The following is a 22,880-nucleotide window of genomic DNA, read 5'->3' as shown; positions in this document are numbered from 1 at the left end:
GAGGTGCAGGTGAATTTGTGGCGGATATGGAAGGATCCCTTGGGGCCTTGGAGAGAAGTAAGGGAGGAGGTATGGGCGCAAGTTTTGCATTTCCTGTGGTTGCAGGGGAAGGTGCCGGGAGTGGAGGTTGGGTTGGTGGGGAGTGTGGACCTGATGAGGGAGTCGCGATGGGAGTGGTCTTTGCGGAACGCTGATAGGGGAGGGGAGGGAAATATATCCTTGGTGGTGGGGTCCGTTTGGAGTTGGCGGAAATGACGGCGGATGATACGCTGCATACGGAGGTTGGTGGGGTGGTAGGTGAGAACCAGTGGGGTTCTGTCTTGGTGGTGGTTGGAGGGGCGGGGCTCAAGGGCGGAGGAGCGGGAAGTGGAGGAGATGCGGTGGAGGGCATCGTCGATCACGTCTGGGGGGAATCTGCGGTCCTTGAAGAAGGAGGCTATCTGGGCTGTACGGTATTGGAACTGGCCCTCCTGGGAGCAGATGCGGCGGAGACGAAGGAATTGGGAATATGGGATGAAGTTTTTAGAGGGGGCAGGGTGGGAGGAGGTGTAGTCCAGTTAGCTGTGGGAGTCAGTCGGTTTATAGTAGATGTCTGTGTTGAGTCGGTCGCCCGAGATAGAAATGGAAAGGTTTAGGAAGGGGAGGGAGGAGTCTGAGACAGTTCAGGTGAATTTGAGGTCGGGATGGAAGGTGTTGGTATAGTTGATGAACTGTTCGACCTCCTCGTGGGAGCACGAGGCAGCGCCGATACAGTCATCGATGTAGCGGAGGAAAAGATGGGGGGTGGTGCCAGTGTAGTTGCGGAAGATGGACTGTTCCACATATCCTACAAAGTGACAGGCATAGCTGGGGCCCATGTGGGTGCCCATGGCAACTCCTTTAGTTTGGAGGAAGTGGGAGGATTGGAAAGAGAAGTTATTCAGGGTGAGGACCAGTTCAGTCAGTTGAAGGAGGGTGTCAGTGGAAGGGTACTGGTTGGTGCGGCGGGAAAGGAAGAAGCGGAGGGCTTTGAGTCCTTCGTGATTGGGGATGGAGGTGTACAGGGACTGGATGTCCATCATGAAGATAAGGCGTTGGGGACCAGGGAAGCGAAAATCATGGAGGAGGCGGAGGGCGTGGGTGGTGTCCCGAACGTAAGTGGGGAGTTCTTGGACTAAAGGGGACAGAACCGTGTCGAGGTACGTGGAGATGAGTTCGGTGGGGCAGGAGCAGGCTGAGACAATGGGTCGGCCGGGGCAGTCAGGTTTGTGGATTTTGGGCAGGAGGTAGAAACGGGCGGTGTGGGGTTGTGGGACTATGAGGTTGGAGGCGGTGGATGGGAGATCCCCTGAGGTGATGAGGTTATGGATGGTCTGGGAGACGATGGTTTGGTGGTGGGAGGTGGGGTCATGGTCAAGGGGGCAATAGGAGGAGGCGTCCGCGAGCTGGCGTTTGGCCCCAGCGGTATAAAGGTCGGTGCGCCAAACTACTACCGTGCCTCCCTTGTCTGCCGGTTTGATGGTGAGGTTGGGGTTGGAGCGGAGGGAGTGGAGGGCTGCACGTTCTGAGGGTGAGAGGTTGGAGTGGGTGAGAGGGGTGGACAGGTCGAGTCGGTTAATGTCGCGGCAGCAGTTGGCTATAAATAGATCGAGGGCGGGTAAGAGGCCAGCAGGGGGTGTCCAGGTGGATGGGGTGTGTTGGAGGCGGGAGAAGGGGTCGTCAGAGGGTGGGCGGGAGTCTTGGTTGTAAAAGTAGGCATGGAGGCGAAGGCGGCGGAAGAATTGTTCAATATCTCGCCGCGTGTTGAACTCATTAATCCGAGGGCGTAGGGGAATGAAGGTGAGGCCTCTGCTGGGGACTGATCTTTCATCCTCAGAGAGGGGGAGGTCTGGAAGGATGGTGAAGATCCGGCAAGGTTGGGAGCTAGGACCTGGTATGGGACTGGAGCTGGGATTGGGGGCGGGGTCAGGGGCGGGGGCGGGGTCAGAGATCGACGTAGGGGCGGGGTTAGACGTGGTGATGAAGCTTGGTGTGGGGGCGGGGTTAAGCGTGGGGACGGGGTTACGTGTGGTGGTGAAGTTCGGCGTGGGGGCAGGGTTACGCATGGTGACGAAAGACGGCGTGAGGGCGGGGTTACTTGTGATGACGAAAGACGGCGTGGGGGCAGAGACACCTGAGGCGTTGTGGTCGTGCAGGTTAGTGATGTCAGTGGGGGAGGAAGTGGCTGCGGCGACGGCAACCAAAGGGGCGGAAATGGTTGTGGCGACGAAAGAGCCGTTGTCATTCCCGGTAGCCGCGGGGGTCGCGAGTCCGTCAGCGATCTTCCTGGTGATCGTGGAAGCGGTTGTCTGTGCGGTGATCGTCGGGGCGGTTGTTTGGGCGGTGATCACGGAGGCTGCGAGGTTGTTGGGGGCGGATGTGATGTCACGGTCGTCGGCAGCTGTTGGTGCCGCGGGTGCTGTAGCGGTTGCATGTGTAATGGCGTCCGACAGATTGTAGAGGCCGAGAGAAGATTCTGGAACAGTTGAGGAACCGCGACTGTAGGGGTAAGTACATGAAAGTTTTCGGTACTTACTGTCTTTAATTTCTGATATGGCTAGGAAGAACTGTTTGTTTAGTGTGTGGATTCTTCTGTAGATGAAGAACACTAGAGGTCCTTTGCAGGTCTGTGAGAGTGTTGTCCTGAGCTGGGGTAGGGCTGATTGCAGGAAATGTAGGTAGCGACGCATGGCTGCAAGGGTGGAGCGGAGGATCCGGAGGGAGGTCTGTTGCTGGAGGCTTCGGATTTGTTGTAGGTACAGGTTGTCCTGGTTGGGTCCAAATTTTGTTGGTTGGAAAGTAGTCCGGAGTCCGTGCGGGATCAGTCGGTTCCGTAGGCAGGTGCTGAGGAAGGAGATGTGGCTGTGGTAACGAGTCTGTTTGAGAACGTGGCTGAAGAGCTTCTGTGCAGAGGAGATGACCTGGGGGGTGCAGTGAGAGAGAGACTCACTGAAATCCTTGTAGAGGGAGGAAGAGAGCTTCTTCAAGGAAGGCATCCTTGCAAGAGGATTCGCAGTAGGTTAAAATCTTCGAGTAAAAAGTGAGGTCTGCAGATGCTGGAGATCAGAGCTGAAAATGTGTTGCTGGTTAAAGCACAGCAGGTTAGGCAGCATCCAAGGAACAGGAAATTCGACGTTTTGGGCCAGAGCCCTTCATCAGGAATGAGGAGAGGGTGCCAGGCAGGCTAAGATAAAAGGTAGGGAGGAGGGACTTGGGGGAGGGGCGATAGAGATGTGATAGGTGGAAGGAGGTCAAGGTGAGGGTGATAGGCCGGAGTGGGGTGGGTGCGGAGAGGTCGGGAAGAGGATTGCAGGTTAGGAGGGCGGTGCTGAGTTCAAGGGAATCGACTGAGACAAGGTGGGGGGAGGGGAAATGAGGAAACTGGAGAAATCTGAGTTCATCCCTTATGGTTGGAGGGTTCCCAGGCGGAAGATGAGGCGCTCTTCCTCCAACCGTCGTGTTGTTATGTTCTGGCGATGGAGGAGTCCAAGGATCTGCACATCTTCGGTGGAGTGGGAGAGAGAGTTAAAGTGTTGAGCCACGGGGTGGTTGGGTTGGTTGGTCCGGGCGTCCCAGAGGTGTTCCCTGTAGCTGGAGTCTTATTACATGTAATAAATTATATTTTTGTCGAATACAGAAATCTGGTCCATGCTTTCCATCACACTGGGTATGCAAATCAGGTAAATTGGGGAACTTAACATTTTTCAACAAATCTTTAGCTTCAATGATAACTCCAGATACAGTGGGTCTTGATTTCCAACTCAATTCGAAATAACTTTAAAACAGAAGTACTGGGCTATGTAAAAAAATGATAAGCTCCAACATACATAACATATTGTAAAAGTATCTTTGAATAGGATAAATCTGCTTCAAATAAATAATTTATAACAACACGTTTGAAAACTAATTGGAAGAATTTTTAACATGCAACCATAATCTGGAATTGTGCATCTGGAACAAAATACAAAATGTCCAATTTTCTTCTCCATGATGAAAACGAAAAATGGGCAGTTTCTATGATGGGAAGCTGATTCACCATAGCTAGCTTCCTGCCCTGAAAACTGTTTAAACCCTTTCAGTACCTTTGTAATGTATTTTTAAATTTTCTTTTAATTGAAGGAAGCCTGACATATTGGGTTCTGGCACTGGAATGCACTAAAGAAACAGGTGTTCCTGATGAAGGGATTATGCCCGAAAGGTCGACTCTCCTGCTCCTCAGACGCTGCCTGACCTGCTGTGCTTTTCCACACCACACATTTAACATAATTCCCTCAAATATCTATCCAATTTCCTTTTGAAAACATTAATCATTTCCACTTCCACCTCAGGCGTGTCCTAGATCATTAACATTCATTACATTAACATGTCTTTTCATTTTCCCTCTGTATTTCTTACTCATCCCTTCAAATCTGTGTTCTCTAGGCCTTGTACCATCAGCTATGGGAGCTGTTTGCCTTTCTCATAATCACACCAGATGTCAATTGTGAATTTGATAAGAGTTCTTTTGGTCCTGTGTTTGGGGCAGAAACCTGACTGAAGGGACTCAAACATGGAGATTCAGGAAAGATGGGCCAGAATTGGGAGATGACAGGAAGTTAAATGGAATTTGGAGAGGTAATGGGTGTTGGCCATAACTTAGTAGTTCACAAAGGCAAAATGGCTATTTTTATTTGTTTTGCAGAGAGGTTAACAGCAGATTTGAAGGGGAGAGGGACCTGAGGAGAAAGAATTGTTAATATCACCAATGAACACTGGAGCCAGGAAGGGAAGGTATATGGTCGGCAGTTTAGCCAAAGTAGATTTGAAAATAAAAGGTGTTAGAGACAGCAGAGGAAAATTTTAAAAGATGCAAATTTAGTGCTACAGCACATATCTTGAAGGAGGTTTGATCTGTTGGGGTAACAAAACAAAAGGCAAGTGACAGAGGCAGCTGACCAGATGACCTTAATCTTAAAGACAAAGGAGTTATCGAGCTCCTTCTCGTTGTTGGAGGTGAGAGTAGAGGAGGAGTCTGGAGAGGGATTGAAAAAGAATTGTAAAACCGATGTTTTGTGATAACTGTGGGAAGTATGAATATCTTTTATATTGCAAACTGGTCCAAACTGAATTTAAAACCAGCAACTAAGCACACCTGTTGTCACCTGCGAACAGTTTTGTGGCAATGCCAGTACCACACAAAGGTACATGTACACTTTGAATGTCGCATGATCTCATGACTGATGCTGCACCATTTCTGTCATCAATGGGTGGTAAATGGAGATATTAAAGCCAACTTGAGTGAGAAGTCTGAGATAGCAACTGCCAAACACATATTCCACTCTCCTCCATTGTCAGCATTTCACAGGGACCGTTCCCTCTGGGACATTCTGATATCTCCTCCTCCTTCACTCACAACGCCTGCACTTCACTCACAGTGTGGTTTCCTCTACACTGGCAAGTTAGACCATAAGACCATAAGACATAGGAGTGGAAGTAAGGCCATTCATCCCATCGAGTCCACTCCGCCATTCAATCATGGCTGATGGGCATTTCAACGCCACTTAACCAAGCTCTCCCCGTGGCCGTTCATTCCTTGTGAGATCAAGAATTTATCAATCTCTGCCTTGAAGACATTTAATGTCCCAGCCTCCACTGTGCTCCACGGCAATGAATTCCACAGGCCCACCATTCTCTGGTTGAAGAAATGTCTCCTCATTTCCATTCTAAATTGATCCTCTCTAATTCTAAGGCTGTACCCACGGGTTCTACTCTTCTCGCCTAACGGAAACAGATTCCCAACGTCCACCCTTTCTAAGCTATGTATTATCTTGTAAGTTTCTATTAGATCTCCCCTCAACCTTCTAAACTATAATGAATACAATCCTAAAATCCTCAGCCATTCATCGTATGCTAGGCCTCCCATTCCAGGGATCATCCATGTGAATCTCCGCTGGACATGCTCCTGTGCCAGTATATCCTTCCTGAGGTGTGGGACCTAAAATTGGACACAGTATTCTAAATGGGGCCTAACTAGAGCTTTATAAAGTCTCAGTAGCACATTGCTGCTTTTACAGTCCAACCCTCTTGAGATAAATGACAACATAACTTTTGTTTTCTTAACTACGGACTCACCTGCAAGTCACCCTTTTAAGAATCCTTGACTAGCAGTCCCAGATCCCTTTGTACTTTGGATTTATGAATTTTCTCCGTCTAGAAAATAGTCCATGCCTGTATTCTTTTTTCCAAACTACAAGCCCTCGCATTTGCTTACATTGTATTTCATCAGCCATTTCTTGGACCACTCTCCTAAACTGTCTAAATCTTTCTGCAGCCTCCCCACCTCCTCAGAACTACCTGCCTGTCCACCTAACTTCGTATCATCGGCGAGCTTCACCAAGACGCCCCCAGTCCCTTCATCCTGAGCATTAATACATAAAGTGAACAGCTGCAGCGCCAACACTAAACCCTGCGGGATACCACTAGCACCTGCTGCCATTCTGAAAAAGAACTTTAATCCCAACTTTCTGCCTTCTGCCAGACAGCCAATCCTCAATCCATGCCAGTAGCTCACCTTGAACACCCTGGACCCTCACCTTACTTAGCAGCCTCCCATGAGGCACCTTATTGAAGGTCTTTTGGAAGTCTAGGTAGATAACATCCACTGGGTTTCCCAGGTCTAATCTATGTGTTAGAGTAAAAAATGAGGTCTGCAGATGCTGGAGATCACAGCTGCAAATGTGTTGCTGGTCAAAGCACAGCAGGCCAGGCAGCATCTCAGGAACAGAGAATTCGACGTTTCGAGCATGAGCCCTTCATCAGGAATAAGCAGAAAAGCTTATTCCTGATGAAGGGCTCATGCTCGAAACGTCGAATTCTCTGTTCCTGAGATGCTGCCTGGCCTGCTGTGCTTTGACCAGCAACACATTTGCAGCTAATCTATGTGTTACCTCTTCAAAGAATTCTAACAGGTTTGTCAGGCACGAGTGCCCCTTACTAAATCCATGCTGACTCGTTCTAATCCGACCCTGCACTTCCAAGAATTTCGAAATCTCAACCTTAACGATGAATTCTAGAATTTTATCTTCCCAATCTTCTGATCTCCTAGTGCTCTTGGCCACTCTATAGGCTCTCTCTTTCTCTTTGATACATTTCCTGACTTTCATTGTCAGCCATGGCTGTCTAATTCCCCCACCCCCAGATAATCTTTCTTTTCTTTGGGATGAACCTTTGTACTGTGTCCTCAATTACACCCAGAAACTCCTGCCATTGTTGCTCTACTGTCTTCCCCACTAGGCTCTGCTTCCAGTCAATTTTTGTCAGTTCCTCTCTCATGCCCCTGTAATTACCTTTATTTATCTATAACACCATTACATCTGATTTTGCCTTCTCTCTTTTAACCTGCAGTCTGAATTCTACCATATTATGATCACTGCCTCTTAAGTGTTCCCTTACTTTAAGATCATTTATAAAGTCTGGCTCATTACATAGCACTAAGTCCCAGAATAGCCTGCTCTCTTTCAATGACCAAGGCAGCTGAAATACATCTTAACCAAGCAATGGTTCAATCAATGCTGTTCCTTGTGTTGTGACTTCCAACTCACTTCAATGATTTCTGACAAGCATAAGCAATCATATGTGAAGAGAGTAGCCCATTACCAAGGATCCACTCAGCAATTTATGTCCTTGGTGTAAACTAAAAAAGGCACCATTGCGTATCAAAACACTCAGACACTGACGCTGCTGCTAGGAGAGGACGCACGCATCCAAATGATTCACTTCCTGTGGTTTCAGATTAACTGTACTTTGAGTGAATAGGTTCCATTGTGAAAAAAATGCTTAGTTATATCATTATATATTTTGTAAAGAAAGCTAATCTGTTCTTAAAATAAACACAAAAAGTTTTACAAAGTGGATCCAAAAAGCCACATATCTTTTCTTGTCGATTCAACTGTTATCCAGATCAGACAGGAGAAAGTGAGGACTGCAGATGCTGGAGATCAGATGCTGGAAAAGCGCAGCAGGTCAGGCAGCATCCAAGGAACAGGAGAGTCGAGCTCATGCCCGAAACATCGACTCTCCTGCTCCTTGGATGCTGCCTGACCTGCTGCGCTTTTCCAGCAACACATTTTCAGCTCAAGATCAGACAGACCTTATCTTAAGAGCCAATCACAAAGGACAATTAAGTAATTCAAGGACTTCAGGAATTTCCACTGAAAGTTGAGAGAACTCAAATTATTTATCATGTTGAACTGGAGATGGGAAGGACATCACAACGAATTCCAGTATAATTGTTTTGTGGAACAACAATTTATCAAAGTTAATACTTGCAATCAGATTCTTGTATCTGATTAAAGTTTGCTGAGGACAGCCATTTCAAAGGAGAACCATCTGAACACCATAAGAGAAACATCTTGAAACAGCAAGTGCTTCTCAACAGGGACAGCGGAAGGTGCTCAAGAAAAAAACAGCTAAAGGACTGCTGTACTGAACCAGGCTGTGGTGAACCAAAATCTCAAAGGCTGCAAAAGTGAATCATGTAATGTAGTCATTCATGTAGTCACAGGACCTGTTCTGTGAACTGTATCCACCTGTGGGAGCAACATCTGACTTATAGGTGACAGAAGTCACTGCAGTTCCTGAATCTAACTTCAAGTTTCAACTGCTTCACTGAAGATCTTCACTGAAGATGTGGAAAGCTGATAATAGCTCCAGATCCCATTGCCTTGACAGTCTATCTGTCCTCAGCCAACAAAAATATTGTGAATTCGCTGGGACCACTTGCATTATGCATTTATCGCCTCCCTGATGTCTCAATGAGTGGTTAGTTGGGCAATGCTCCAAATATCATCTGCGGAACCCTGGAAAGATTCACTGTGTGGAAGGCATAAGTTTGAGTAACTTACAATGATGCTGGTAGTGGGTGGTCAAAATGTTCTGTAAACTGAAAACCAAAAGAACTGCAGGTGCTGGAAATCAGAAATAGAAATTTCTGTTCTGAAGGGTCACTGGACCTGAAACGCTAACTCTGTTTTCTCTCTGCAGATGTTGCCTGACCTGATGAATTTTTCCAGCAACTTCTGATTTTTGTTGCATGAACTCCTGCATAACAGTGTATTAATCTCTAACTGCTTCCCCGTGGCGATATGGTCTCCTCAAACATCATCTCCCTCAAACATTTGTAAATATGTATCTTCCTGGTCCTATAAACTCTTGGATGTGTCAGAGGCCCGCATTGCTGTTAGTAGATGAGTTTCCCACTTGCGTACCCTTCCATGATGGACATGGTTTGTAGATGTTTTTTGTGCTGTCAGGGAACTGAAATGCAGCCTCCTGCATGACTCTCTGAGCCTGTTTACTATTTTGCCCACACCAGTGGATTCACAAAATCCAGTCCACTATCATTGTGATCCTACCCATCAGGGTCTTCTCCTAAGGAAAGCTGCTCCAATCCCAAGAAATGGAAGACGTTTGTGTACTGATATTAGTTCCTTGTTCAATTTAATTGATTTCAAGAAGACTTTTAATAATATCCATTAGCGGTCAGTTTGCTAATTGCAAGGAATACCAAAGCAGCACATTAACATTTTTAAAGCCTTATACTATGGCTCCAGCTGCTGCATCAAGACCAGTACGAGCCCTATGGACACATTCAACAATCAGAGGAATAAGGCAGAGCTGAATATTCTCCCCTTTTCTTTTTCTCTTGCTGTATAATGAACAGGCATTCTGCCTCCACACATTGTTATTGGCCTTTATCCAGCAACATTTTCCCATTGAAGACAAAGGAAGTCAAAGTAACAATCACTCTGAACTGTTTTAATGAGGACATTAATTTCAGAGTAATCAGTGCACTGCTAATATCACTGATTCATTCATCCAGAAACCCAGCCTAATGTTCTGGGAACACGGGTTCAATTCATCATGACAGATGATGAAATTTGAATGCAACATAAGGAATTTGGAATTAAAAAAAAGCTTGCCCAATACAGTCATACAGCCATAGAGCTGTATAGCACAGAAATGGATGCTTCGGTCCAACCCGTTGGTGCCAAGCAGATAACCTAAATTAATCTAATCTCATTTGCCAGCATTTTGGTCTACATCCTTCTATGCCCTTCGTATTCATGTATCCATCCAGATGCCTTTTAGTTGTTGTGATTGTATCAGCTTCCATCAATTCCTCGGGCATTTCATACACACACCACCAGCTGCATGAGAAAGGTGCCCCTTAGGTCCCTTTCATATGTTTCACTCTCACCTTAAACCTATGCCCTTTATTTTTGGACACCCCTACCCTGGGGAAAAGATCTTAACTATTCACCCTATCCATGCCCTGATGATTTCATAAATGTCTATAAGGTCATCCCTCAGATTCCAATGCGCCAGGGAAAATAGCCCCAGCCTATTCAGCTTCTCCTTGTAGCTCAAACCATCCAAACCTGGCAACATCCTTGTAGATCTTTTCTGAACCCTTTCAAGTTCACAACATTGTTCCTATATCAGGGAGACCACGGCAACACACAACCACTGTTGACTGTCACAAAAACTCTTTTGGTTCACAAATGTACTGAACGTCTTTTAGGGAAGGTAATCTGCTATCTTTACCTGATCTGGTCTACATGAGGGTTTCTTGACTCTTTACTGTCTCTGGACAATTAGGAATGGGCAACAAATGATGGCCTAGCCAGCAAAACTTGCCTTCATGAGTAAATTCATTAAGCATGTTGCATTGAGAGTCCTTCCACGATACTTCCATTGTGAAAATCCACAAATTCTGTTAATTGCTTACCTTAAGAAACCCAAGAATGAGATTTCTAACTTATTCAGTCAAATTGAATTACATGATTCAAATACAAATGTCGCTATTTCAATTAAGGTCATTATGTCTTCCCTCATTTTCTGTAAGCAGCAACAACAAACAGATCATAATTTAAGTCACTGAGATGTGAAATCCTTTCAAATGTACCTTTTTCTTTTGAAATACGATGACAAAAACTGCAAAAGAAACTCCAGATCTGGTTTCTCCAACAACATCCAGTAGCTGAGTTGCCTTATTAGTAAACATCTTATCTGAATTTGATGCTTTTAGCAATTAAGTAAATGATAGCCTCTTTCGTAAACAATCCAAAAGCAACACTCAAAGCAGCATAGGATTGAGAGTTAGTTGGCTATTTACCGTTATGACTTGAAGATTATAGATTAGCAATCTATATTTTAACATTAAAATAAACAACAGCAATTGAGAGAAATGCGCAAAGTTCTGGGAGCATGTTTAAGGACATGTGAAAGAAGTGTGACTGAGTGATGTAACTGTGCACACAATCCACTGTCAATACTCAAAACAAAGTATAGATAAAACAAAATTTCAAGACTTTACTGGAATTATTCATCCACAGTATTTAAAACCGCTTTGTTATTACCTCCTCAATTTCAGGGAAATCATCTGCCCGGAGTTCCAACTGTAAGTTTTGAATAGTTTGCCCAGGAGTAAATGTCACCTCACCCAAGGCCACCTCAAGATCATTGGTAACTTGCTGATCATTTGTCATGGCAACCCACTGGACTGTAACAGTACCAACTGTTCCAGCATTTCGAACAACTGACAGATTTATCTTTGTCGTCTCAGATTCTGGCTCTTCAACAATTAATTCTGTCCTTTCGAAAGCTACAACAGAAAACATATCATTAGGGTTTTATTAGGGTTTTCTGATAAACGTGTTCAGACATGTGATGACACACCTTTGGAGCAGGTAAAACTTGAACCTCGTCCTTCCAGCCCTGAGGTAGGGACACTACCACTGCACCACAAGAGCCCTTCCAATTTTTACAGTCTTCAGATTCCACCTCAATTCTTTAAGTTTGCACAATACAAATACAATAAAAGCTCTGAAGAGAACAGATTACAAGTTATAATCATTTGGAGTGTAACAGTCATGAACTTTCAGGGAACATAGATTTTGCCTCAATTATCTGATTCAATTTTCTGTGAAAGTGATCTATCTGTTACTCCAATGACAATTAGTAATTAGCAATAAACACTAGCCCAGTCGTGATGCCCATGTCCTATGCAAAAAATAAAAGAACAATCAGGCTGATTACCTTCACAGAAACATATGGATATTTCTGACGAAGAATTATCAACCTGATACATTAACTTTCTTTCTATCCGCAGGTGCTACATGAGCTTCTAAGCATTTCCAGCATTTTCTGTTTTCATTCTTTGTGCCTCCTTCTACTCTCTCCTTTATTCCACAAGAGAGCTGTCAGACTTGCAGCAATGATTCTTTCTCTCCATATCCAGGACTCTCAGCACAGCAAGAGGCAAGCTAGCGGTTTGTGTTAATAAGAAAGGAATGGTCCCCTTCCATCGATATTCAACACTGAAGGACAATGAAAGACTGTGCCACTTGTGGTGATAGCTGCTTTCATTTGGCAACACTTATCCATTGCATCAACTTTCACACCTGCCCACAGTCGGACTGGCTGACGACATCCTCTGAAATCTGACCATGTGTGAGGAACACAGTTACAAGGAACCAGTAAAAACAACATGAAGGATACTAATGACATTCTGATCACTCTGGGGGCTCCCTCCAATTAAGTCCAAACAAAGTGATGTAGTTGTTGCATTCAGCACAACTCGATGACTTTTGTGTACTTGGGTCTCAGTCTATCTTTTGCAGGCAACTCTCACAATTGATTTTGGTTGAGCTATAACATCATTCCTTAAAGATTAATGCTCAGCCCTTTTACTTTCTGGTGATAAACAGATTTTTGCTAATCCTCAGCTTCTGCCCTGATGGATAGAGCAGGCTATCGTACATAAGCAAAACTACTAACTGGCATATTATTTTCTTTACTTATACAAACATTACACTTAACACCACATCAAAGAGTAATGTTTGAAGTGTGAAGAATATGAACTAGATACAGGACTTTAGGAATATATATTTACAGGTGGTGTGATATATTACAGAGCAGATAGAATTAAGTTACAATTTTAAGGGCTAATTTGAAGGAGGGGTGTTAAAGACAAAGAGTATTGCCTGCCAGCCAAATAAAAACAAACGCGAGTAGCATACCTACATTCATCCATTTAATGCCATTCACGAACAAAGCATATGTCAGTCAGTCCTAACCTTTTCACACTTCAATGAAATAAATAATTCCACAACACAGGGAGTGGATTTCCCTTCTCCCTGTTAGGTGACAAATGTCAGCAGATACTGCCTTCAAAAACAGACGGAGAGGCCCAGAGAAGATCAGAAGCTCAGACACAGCCTTGGTGCACAGGAAAGCAAAGCTACTTCCCAAACGTTTTGTGGCATACCTCTGACCTTTGCACAGCACAGTAGTGTGCTGCAACACACTGGTTGAAAACCACTGGCCTGGGTAACCCATAATTGTAGCTTTTATCTCAGAGTCACATCCATCGACTCATACAGCACAGAAGAGGCCCTTCAGCCCATTGTGTCTGCACTGACCTAGTTACACTCATCCCACTTTCCAGCATCTATCTATTGCCTTCAATGTTAAGACATTTCAACTCGCACTCAATGTAATCTAACTACCTACTTACTAATCATGCTGTTCAATTACAAGCATATGATTTTGATTTTACCAAACGTTCCATAAGGGTCATCTGAAGCTTCAATTGTAATGGTTGCCTGTGTGACAGCTCCAAGCACAGCGCCTCCTGTTGTCTCATTAATAAGTTCAATACGAAATGACTCTTCAAGTTCTGGAATTCTGTCATTAAGGAGGTAAATTGGCACGGCTTTGCTTGTTTCCCCTTCAAGTAGGAGAACATCAGAAGATGCTATACTGTAATCTTCACCTACAGAAGTAATACAAAAAAACACAGTTCTATCAGTGGTTTTCTCTGAAAAATTAGGTTTAAAGCAATGGAACATTTTGAATAGATAGCGCATATAGAGACACCATACGTGTTTCAATCTCTTTTAGAAGTAGTTGATTATGTTCAACATATCCCAGTTTTCCTTTCATTTCAAAATTTCAATCCTTCTTTGGGCCATCAGCTTAACATTTTGACTGTAATCAGCATCGCCACTAAATTATATTTCATAAGTTACATTCTTTTTTTCTGCTGTATTTCTTTTATTGTTTGTTGCCTTCACTCATTCTTCATGACCTTACAACATTCTCGCTCAGTTGAAATCCAGGAAAAATGCATGCTGTCAATTCTACACTAAAAATGACAGCAAGACAGTGGACAACAGTAGATCAATTGATATTCGCTACACTTCCTTTTCACCTCACAATGAGAACTCAATTCTCCACCTCTCGCCTCCATTGTTTGACAAAATCAAGCTACAATTTTAGTGTATCTAAAACATAAAACTAAATCAAAAGACAACCAGGCACTTGAAAAATATGCACTAAATAATTATTGGAGAGATACGTTTCCAAACAATTTCTAAAGGCTGAGTGAGTTTATGGTTAGTGCGACTTGCAGAAAGTCTATCCAAGTGCCTGAAAGATCAACTGTTATTACTGGCCCAAAAGGGAAAGATGCATTTAAACGTTGAAGGGGAGGAGAGGAAAGAACATGTTAGCTTAGAATGGTAACCATGGGTGGAGAATTTTAGCTACAACATTACTTCCTATCATTCCAAGACAGGCAATTTTCCATAAGATGACGCACTCCCAAGTCAGATTTATAAAGTTTTCGAATTCATTGGTGAAGTATAGAAAAATACTATAAGTCCAAGTGTAATACCAATCGGTATAAACATCTCTTACCAGCTCTCGCTGTCATCGACAAAGCTTGGAATTTTACAGAAACATCTGCAAATATCCCTCCGGTTCTGGTCACATTAATTATTGGTCCAACATAATTTTCAGAAACTCGTACAGTAGAAGTGGAAAGCTGCAGAGTACCAAATGCATCATCGTTGGCATTGATTATCACATGGGCCATGATGTCATCCTTCTGTCCGAGTCGTGGAGAGCCAACAACTAAAAGATAGAGTCTATCATCACAGAGGTACAAGTATTCATCTATCAGAACACATCCCGTCCCAAACAATTCGATGGTTAGAAGTTATTCCATCACTGTGAGTGAACATAGGAACATCATGTCTTGATTAATATTCTGTTCATCTTCTATGTCAAAGGGTATACAAACAACATGATTCCTCCAAAGGTTTTTATATCTAGGTCATGCTCTCACAGAATCTTTTAGGTAGACAACCATATTTGTTAGCGAGTGATTTCTGACCACGACAACTAGCGTCGTTTCATCACTAAGGCCAGAACTTTACTCCATTTACTACAATCCTGCCTTCCCAGCCAAGGCCAGGCTGCTAAGAAGGGGTTTATGGGAATACACAACATTGTGTGGCATGATAGGGTACCATACCTACCTCATTCCTACTTTAGCAGCAACAAAGTAGGTATCAGGCAGCCCACCCAGCCTTGGGCCAACCCACGCCTTGAACTGGCCTGTTAATAGCTACAAGGATCTCCTTCCAACTCCACTGGTATTTTATGAGCAGTGGAGGTTGGCGGTGGGTGGTCAGGCACACCAAATGGTGAAACCTCTAAGTAACTCCTGATTGCCTGGTTCTTCATGCTCAATCACCCCGTGCCCAATGGAGACCAACCACAACAGTGACCCTCACCCTTGCTTATTACCACCTCTCCATTTACTGACTGCTGTCCCCTACATCCCAGTGGGGAGCCTGCCTCATTGATCCCAGCAATATCACCTTACCTATGTCACCGTTAAATCTCCAATGGTGATTTTAGTGGAAGATTGGCTGCGTCTCTGCCGCATCTGCTCCCAGGAGGACCAGTTCCAATACCGAACAGCCCAGATGGCCTCCTTCTTCAAGGACCGCAGATTCCCCCCAGACGTGATCGACGATGCCCTCCACCGCATCTCCTCCACTTCCCGCTCCTCCCCCCTTGAGCCCCGCCCCTCCAACCACTACCAGGACAGAACCCCACTGGTTCTCACCTACCACCCCACCAACCTCCAGATACAACTATCATCCGCCGTCATTTCCGCCACCTCCAAACGGACCCCATCACCAGGGATATATTTCCCTCCCCTCCCCTATCAGCGTTCCGAAAAGACCACTCCCTCCGTGACTCCCTCGTCAGGTCCACACCCCCCACCAACCCAACCTCCACTCCCAGCACCTTCCCCTGCAACCGCAAGAAATGCAAAACTTGCGCCAACACCTCCTCCCTTACTTCCCTCCAAGGCCCCAAGGGATCCTTCCATATCCGCCACAAATTCACCTGCATCTCCACACACATCATCTATTGCATCCGCTGCACCCGATGTGGCCTCCTCTATATTGGGGAGACAGGCCGCCTACTTGCAGAACGTTTCAAGAACACCTCTGGGACACCCGGACCAACCAACCCAACCACCCCGTGGCTCAACACTTTAACTCCCCCTCCCACTTCACCAAGGACATGCAGGTCCTTGGACTCCTCCATTGCCAGACCATAACAACATGACGGTTGGAGGAAGAGCGCCTCATCTTCCGCCTGGGAACCCTCCAACCACAAGGCATGAACTCAGATTTCTCCAGTTTCCTCATTTCCCCTCCCCCCACCTTGTCTCAGTTGAATCCTCGAACTCAGCACCGCCTTCCTAACCTGCAATCTTCTTCCTGACCTCTCCGCACCCACCCCACTCCAGCCTGTCACCCTCACCTTGACCTCCCTCCACCTATCACATCTCCATCACCCCTCCCCCAAGTCCCTCCTCCCTACCTTTTATCTTTGCCTGCTGGACACACTTTCCTCATTCCTGATGAAGGGCTTGTGCCTGAAACGTCGAATTTCCTGTTCCTTGGATGCTGCCTGACCTGCTGCGTTTTTCCAGCAACACATTTTCAGCTCTGATCTCCAGCATCTGCAGATCTCACTTTCTCCTCAATTGGTTGCAATACCCAGGGTAGTGCTCCTGGGACTGCTGGCTATTCACCCTTGGGAACAGAACTTCCTCTGCTGCAGTGGGAAGTCACAACCATGGCCAGTTAACAGCTTAACTGAACATAGAACATAGAACATAGAAGGATACAGCGCAGTACAGGCCCTTCGGCCCTCGATGTTGCGTCGACCGAATCCTACCTAACCTATACTAGCCCAATAACTTCCAAATGCCTATCCAATGCCCGCTTAAATGACCATAAAGAAGGAGAGTTCACCACTGATACGGGCAGGGCATTCCATGAACTCACAACCCGCTGTGTGAAGAATCTACCCCTAACATCTGTCCTATACCTACCACCCCTTAATTTAAAGCTATGTCCCCTAGTAACACCTGACTCCATTAGCGGTAAAAGGTTCTTAGTATCTACCCTATCTAAACCCCTAATCATCTTATACACTTCTATCAGATCTCCCCTAAACCTTCTCTTCTCCAATGAGAACAGCCCCAAGTGCCTCAGCCTTTCCTCATAAGATTTTCCTACCATTCCGGGCAACATCCTGGTAAACCTCCTCTGCACTCGTTCTAAAGCTTCCACATCCTTCCTATAGTATGGCGACCAAAACTGCACACAAACTGCCATGAGATCAACTCTAGGTTTCTCAGCCCTGTGGAGATAGGCTCAGGACCTGACTTTATAGTTAGTGGCAGGGTCACCGACTCCACAAAAATACATTCTGGCTGAAGACCATGTTTATATTGTAATCTAATTTACAACCCATACCAGAATGATAAATTGAAAATGATGTTGGGAGTCTATGACTTCCCAAGACTTAGAAGTCTTCACTTCCAAATTGAAAATCCACAGCTATGATCTTACTGAATCGCGGATAGTCTCAAGGGGCCGAATGGTCTACTTCTGTTCCTATTTAGCTTGTTTTCATGAATCAGCTTGGAAACATGTTGGATCCACTTTTTATGAAGTGTTGTTTCCAAGAAAGACCAGGAGACCAAAACGTTTAACAGCAGGAGCTTTATGATGGAGCTGTTTACTTTACAAGCAGCAAAGTTAGATTTAGTGGTTTCTTGCCTAAAATGGCTAATGACATCTTAATTGTCGTGTGATCTGATTCTTAAAGTAGCAGCTCATCAAATACGTAACACTAAGTGCTGGGGTTATTGTATTCAACAGTCTATTTAGGGCATCATAGAATAATGCACTTTCTGCAGTTAAATACACTGCTAGATAGTTACTGGTAAGTAAGTAGCCTCCACTGAACCTGTTCTGTGAATAGCTCTGATCAGAACAAAAACAATTTCAATCTGTCAGATTTCTAATGCAACTCTTAAAATTTCATACTTGGTCAACATTATTTGAGTGCCTTTGTACTGATTGAAGAGAAACAAAAATGTATGTACAGGTTCTTTCAATCTACAATGAACAATGCCGCAAGTATTAAAATATATAGCTTCTAGAACATGCAAGTACACCACATTGCAAGCCCAACTAACAAATTGGTTGTTTGCATGATTCCTCGTGCATTCAGGATTATCTAATATTAAATGGTACATTTCAAGTTTTGCAAGTATCAGCTGCTTTGGTTCTGTCAATACCTTGCAGGGTTAGCTATCTGATTGGTTACTTCTAATTATTTCAATCAACACATTTGGACATACTATGACACACCTATGGAACAAATGGGACTTGAACCTCGACCATCTCATCAGTGGTAGGAATACTACGGCTGCCACAAAATCCTTGATTACTCACTTTTCTCATTGGATTTAAACTTCAGGTAAGAAGATGACATGGGGAATGCACATTTATAAGTGCATATCTTTGCATTTTTTCAGCTAAAACACTGCTCTGCACATTCGGATGTTTTCCCTCAAACGTTACAGATCCTGTCCACACAAGCGCAGGCATAATACATTGTGGTGACTCAATGGCAAGAATAGTAAGAAGAATAAAAATGAAAACTCTTTTTCAATTTCTACTAATCATAAAATTTCAATAGCAAAGAAATGGTTTTCAGAAGAACTTGACTAGTGTGTAAACAAATATCGAAGTTTAACTAAGCATTGTAATGGTTTGTATTGATGAATCATAGTTCATACAGCACAGAAAAAGAGCCTTTGTCTAGTCCCATATGACTGTGTTTGGTGCATATCCCTTTAAACTTTTCTCGTCCAAATGTCTTTTAAATTTTGTAATTGTATGCACCTCTATTACTTCCTGTGGCAGCTCTTTCCAAATATACACCATCCTCTACGTGAAAAGATACCCTTCAGATCCTTTGTAAACCTTTCCCCTCTCACCTTAAATCTATGCCTTCTAGTTTTAGACTCTCCTACCCTGTGGAAAGGACCTTACCTATGCCCCTCATGATTTTATAAACTTCCATAAGGTCACCCCTCAGACTTCTATGTCTCAGAGAAAAATGCCCCATCTTATCCAGCCTCTTCCTCTAACTCAAACCCTCCAATCCTGGCAACAACCTTGTAAATCTTTTCTGCAAGTTTAACAACATGCTTCCTATAGAAAGGCAACCAGAATTGCCCATATTCCAAAAGTGCTGAAAATGTGTTGCTGGTTATAGCACAGCAGGTTAGGCAGCATCCAAGGAACAGGAAATTCGACGTTTCGGGCCAGAGCCCTTCATCAGGAATCTGGCCTGAAACGTTGAATTTCCTGTTCCTTGGATGCTGCTTGACCTGCTGTGCTTTAACCAGCAACACATTTTCAGCTCTGATCTCCAGCATCTGCAGACCTCACTTTTTCATATTCCAAAAGTGGTCTCCTACAAGTGAAAAAAGATACTAGCCTTCATACTAGCTAATGAAGTAATACACCTAGTATAATACATCCTCAGTCCCACCCTGCCTTTAATGACATTTGCCTCTTTAGCAGTAAGTCAACGAGACAGCAGTGAGTTGGAAGAAGCCCAAAGCAACCAGACACTGCTATTTTCCAACAGTCAGTTTTCCCCTTTATCCCATTAGACTGCATGGTCTGGAAAAAGCAAATACATTTTTATTATCTATGGTAATTGGCCACTATGTGATTTAAAGCCTAAAATCCCCATCGAGACTGGAATAATACAATTCCTAGCATCAAACAACTGATGGAAATTTAATATGAATGACACAGTCTGGATTTTCCCTCCAACAGATGCCATCAAACCTGCTGAATTTCTTCAGCCCTTTCGACTTTATTACCTTCAGCAGCAACACAAGGTACCATAACCAAGCCTCAGCCTGCTTTGTCAATTTGCAGAAACAGAATCCACTTTCCTGAATTAACAATTTTCAATAGACAGAGTTCCATATTTCTGAGGTTGGACATTTTCCTTTCATTGGCTTAGCACATCACCTTGATTATAAAATATGGGTGTAATAAATATATTAAAACATCTAGATGAATGTCACTGGACCCAAAATGTTAACTCTGCTTTCTCTCCACAGCTGCTACTGGACCCACTGAGTTTCTCCATCAATGTCCGTTTCTTTCAGAGTTCCGGCATCTGTAGTTCTTTGTTTTATTTTACTGTCTAACTGAGTCCAGAATTTTGAAAATGATTGCACATAATGGAGAACTAACAGAATTATCTCCTGCATAATTTTACTGTCTGCCTCATTCAGTTGCACCAGTAGGGTCAGCAGCACAGAAAAATACATAATATAAAGATAATTTTAGAGGCACAAAAATAAGTTAATATTTTTAAAAAGTGAGCAAGAGGAAAATACGAGAAAAATTGGTAAAGGTTGTAAAGAAATAAGCAAGTGGGTATCCATTTGTATCAGACTCTAGCCATCCAGCCAACTCATCCAACTGGCCTTACTGTGATTTTTTTATTACATGAGTGGGAATACAGCTTTCAGTATAGAGACTTCTAAGTAGGCTCAGCTGATTCCACAACTGGCAAGTCTTTGATTTCACCTGGGCACTTCTTCATGGAGTAAGAGAACAATAAATCTGAAATCTGGGACAGATTAAACAGCTACTTTCCTGGCATAACTTAGAGTAGAACTGACAGAGATTTGGCAGCAAGTTTTTAGAAGGGAGTGATGTATGGAATTCAGAAGAGGAAGACAATCACTTTTTTTATAAACAGATTAATAGAAGATGAACATCAGAAAAGAACAAACATTTGATCAACCATTTTAGATTACTCACTTGGTCTGTCCTGCTCCCCTTTGAGTAGTGTGGCTTCATCCAGCTGGACAAACACAGATTCTGGCCGCTCAGGTTCTGTATCATCCATTATGGGAATCGTTACATTAGCTTCTGTTTGATTGGCTTCAAAGATTATTGACCCAGATATAGCAAGGTAATCAATTTCCTTTGTTGCTCTAGTAAGGAAATATGGCAGATTAGCTGACGCTGTGTCATCCACAGTTGAGTATGTGACTATGGCAATACCCATAAATCCACTTAACCGCTCAATTGTCAGTGTCACATTCTGGTTTTCCTCTTCAACTCTGACTGGTCGACTTCTTTCCGCAAAGACAAACACACCATAGGGGTCATCATTAGCTAGTACTGTCAAGGTAGCATTTGTTAAGGTTCCCAGGCGGCCATGTGAAACGTTACTGATGTAAATCATAAATTCTTCATCCAATTCTGGCACTTCATCAGAAGCCACCTGCAGCTCAATGCTGGCCAGAGATTGTCCAACTTTGAATGTGACATTGCCATGGCTGTTGACCAAATCATTGTAAGGATCAGAAACAACAGCCCAAAATAAGGTTGCCTGAGAGAGAGTACCACCAGTTCGTTCCACCTAAACAAATCAAACAACTTATGAAACTCGTGAACTGTATAATGCAGTTTGTCAGTCACAGAGTATTACTAAGGAGTATGACTAAAGATTACCAATACATAAACTCAAATTTGACAATACATAGTCAGCATCTTAAAGAATAACATATTTTCATAATTCAGCAGAATTTCTATTTTCCAGCTCTGATAAAATGCTCATTACTGACCTGCAATATAACAATTTCAAGACCCTCTTTGGGTTCTGTACCATTCATATACAAAGAGTCATTGCTGAATTGGAACACTCCATAGGCATCATCAGAGGCTTCAATAATCACAATGATTTCAGAAGCTATCCCAAGACTGGCTGGAAATCAAAGCAAAGCAATTTGACTTCACTGCTTGTGGATTGTTCATGTTATCTAAAAGAACAACCAATATTCATGAAATAACAACCATTGTGAGAATGCACAAAACCAATTTTTCAAAAAAAAAACAATCTTGTAAGTTTTGCTTAAAGCACTAAGCCTAAAGTTACTCAGATAATGGGGAGAATGATAAAGAAGCTCTTGAAATCAGAGACAGAGATTCAGTGCAGACCCAAGATTTAGCACAGTTTTCATCTATTTACAGTGTCCTTTAGATTTTGGTGAACATAAAAAAAACAGGCACAGGATTAGGCCATTCAGTCCCTTAAGTTAGTCTCACCATTCAACAAGATCATGGCTGATCTGCCGCAGGATTCAACCATCCTTTTGTACCATAGAATCATAGAGATGTACAGCAGAGAAACTCATCCATGCCAACCAGATATCCCAACCTAATCTAGTCCCATTTGCCAGCATTTGGCCCGTGTCCTTCCCAACCCTTCCTATGCATAGACCCATCCAGATGCCTTTTAAATGTTGCAATTGTACCAGTCTCCACCACTTCTTCTGACAGGTCATTCCACACACGTACCACCCTCTGCGTGAAGAAGTTGCCCCTTCGGTTTCTTTTATATCTTTCCGCTCTCACCCTAAACCTCTGCTCTCTAGTTCTGGACTCTCCCAACCCAAGGAAAATACTTTGTCTACTTACCCTACTCAAGCCCCTCATGATTTTATAAACCTCGATAAGGTCACTCTTCAACCTCTGACGCTCCAGGGAAAATAGCACCAGCTTTTCCTTGTAGGTCAAACCGTTCAACCCTGGCAACATCCTTGTAAA

General features: G+C 43.8%; 1 protein-coding gene across 1 annotated transcript in view; it reads right to left on the bottom strand.

Annotated features, from left to right (window-relative positions):
- Nucleotides 1-22,880, bottom strand: part of adgrv1 (adhesion G protein-coupled receptor V1) — a 566,067-nt gene that overhangs the window by 426,001 nt on the left and 117,186 nt on the right. Inside the window, 5 exon segments of the mRNA XM_060841343.1 lie at nt 11,418-11,662; nt 13,619-13,834; nt 14,761-14,976; nt 21,087-21,693; nt 21,899-22,038. Coding sequence (XP_060697326.1) covers nt 11,418-11,662; nt 13,619-13,834; nt 14,761-14,976; nt 21,087-21,693; nt 21,899-22,038 — 1,424 coding nt within the window.

This window comes from Hemiscyllium ocellatum, chromosome 2 (genome assembly GCF_020745735.1).
Source record: "Hemiscyllium ocellatum isolate sHemOce1 chromosome 2, sHemOce1.pat.X.cur, whole genome shotgun sequence".
In the NCBI taxonomy this organism is placed as follows: Eukaryota; Metazoa; Chordata; class Chondrichthyes; order Orectolobiformes; family Hemiscylliidae; genus Hemiscyllium; species Hemiscyllium ocellatum.
Note: the sequence above shows the minus strand (reverse complement) of the source record. Positions and strands in the feature narration are given on the sequence as shown.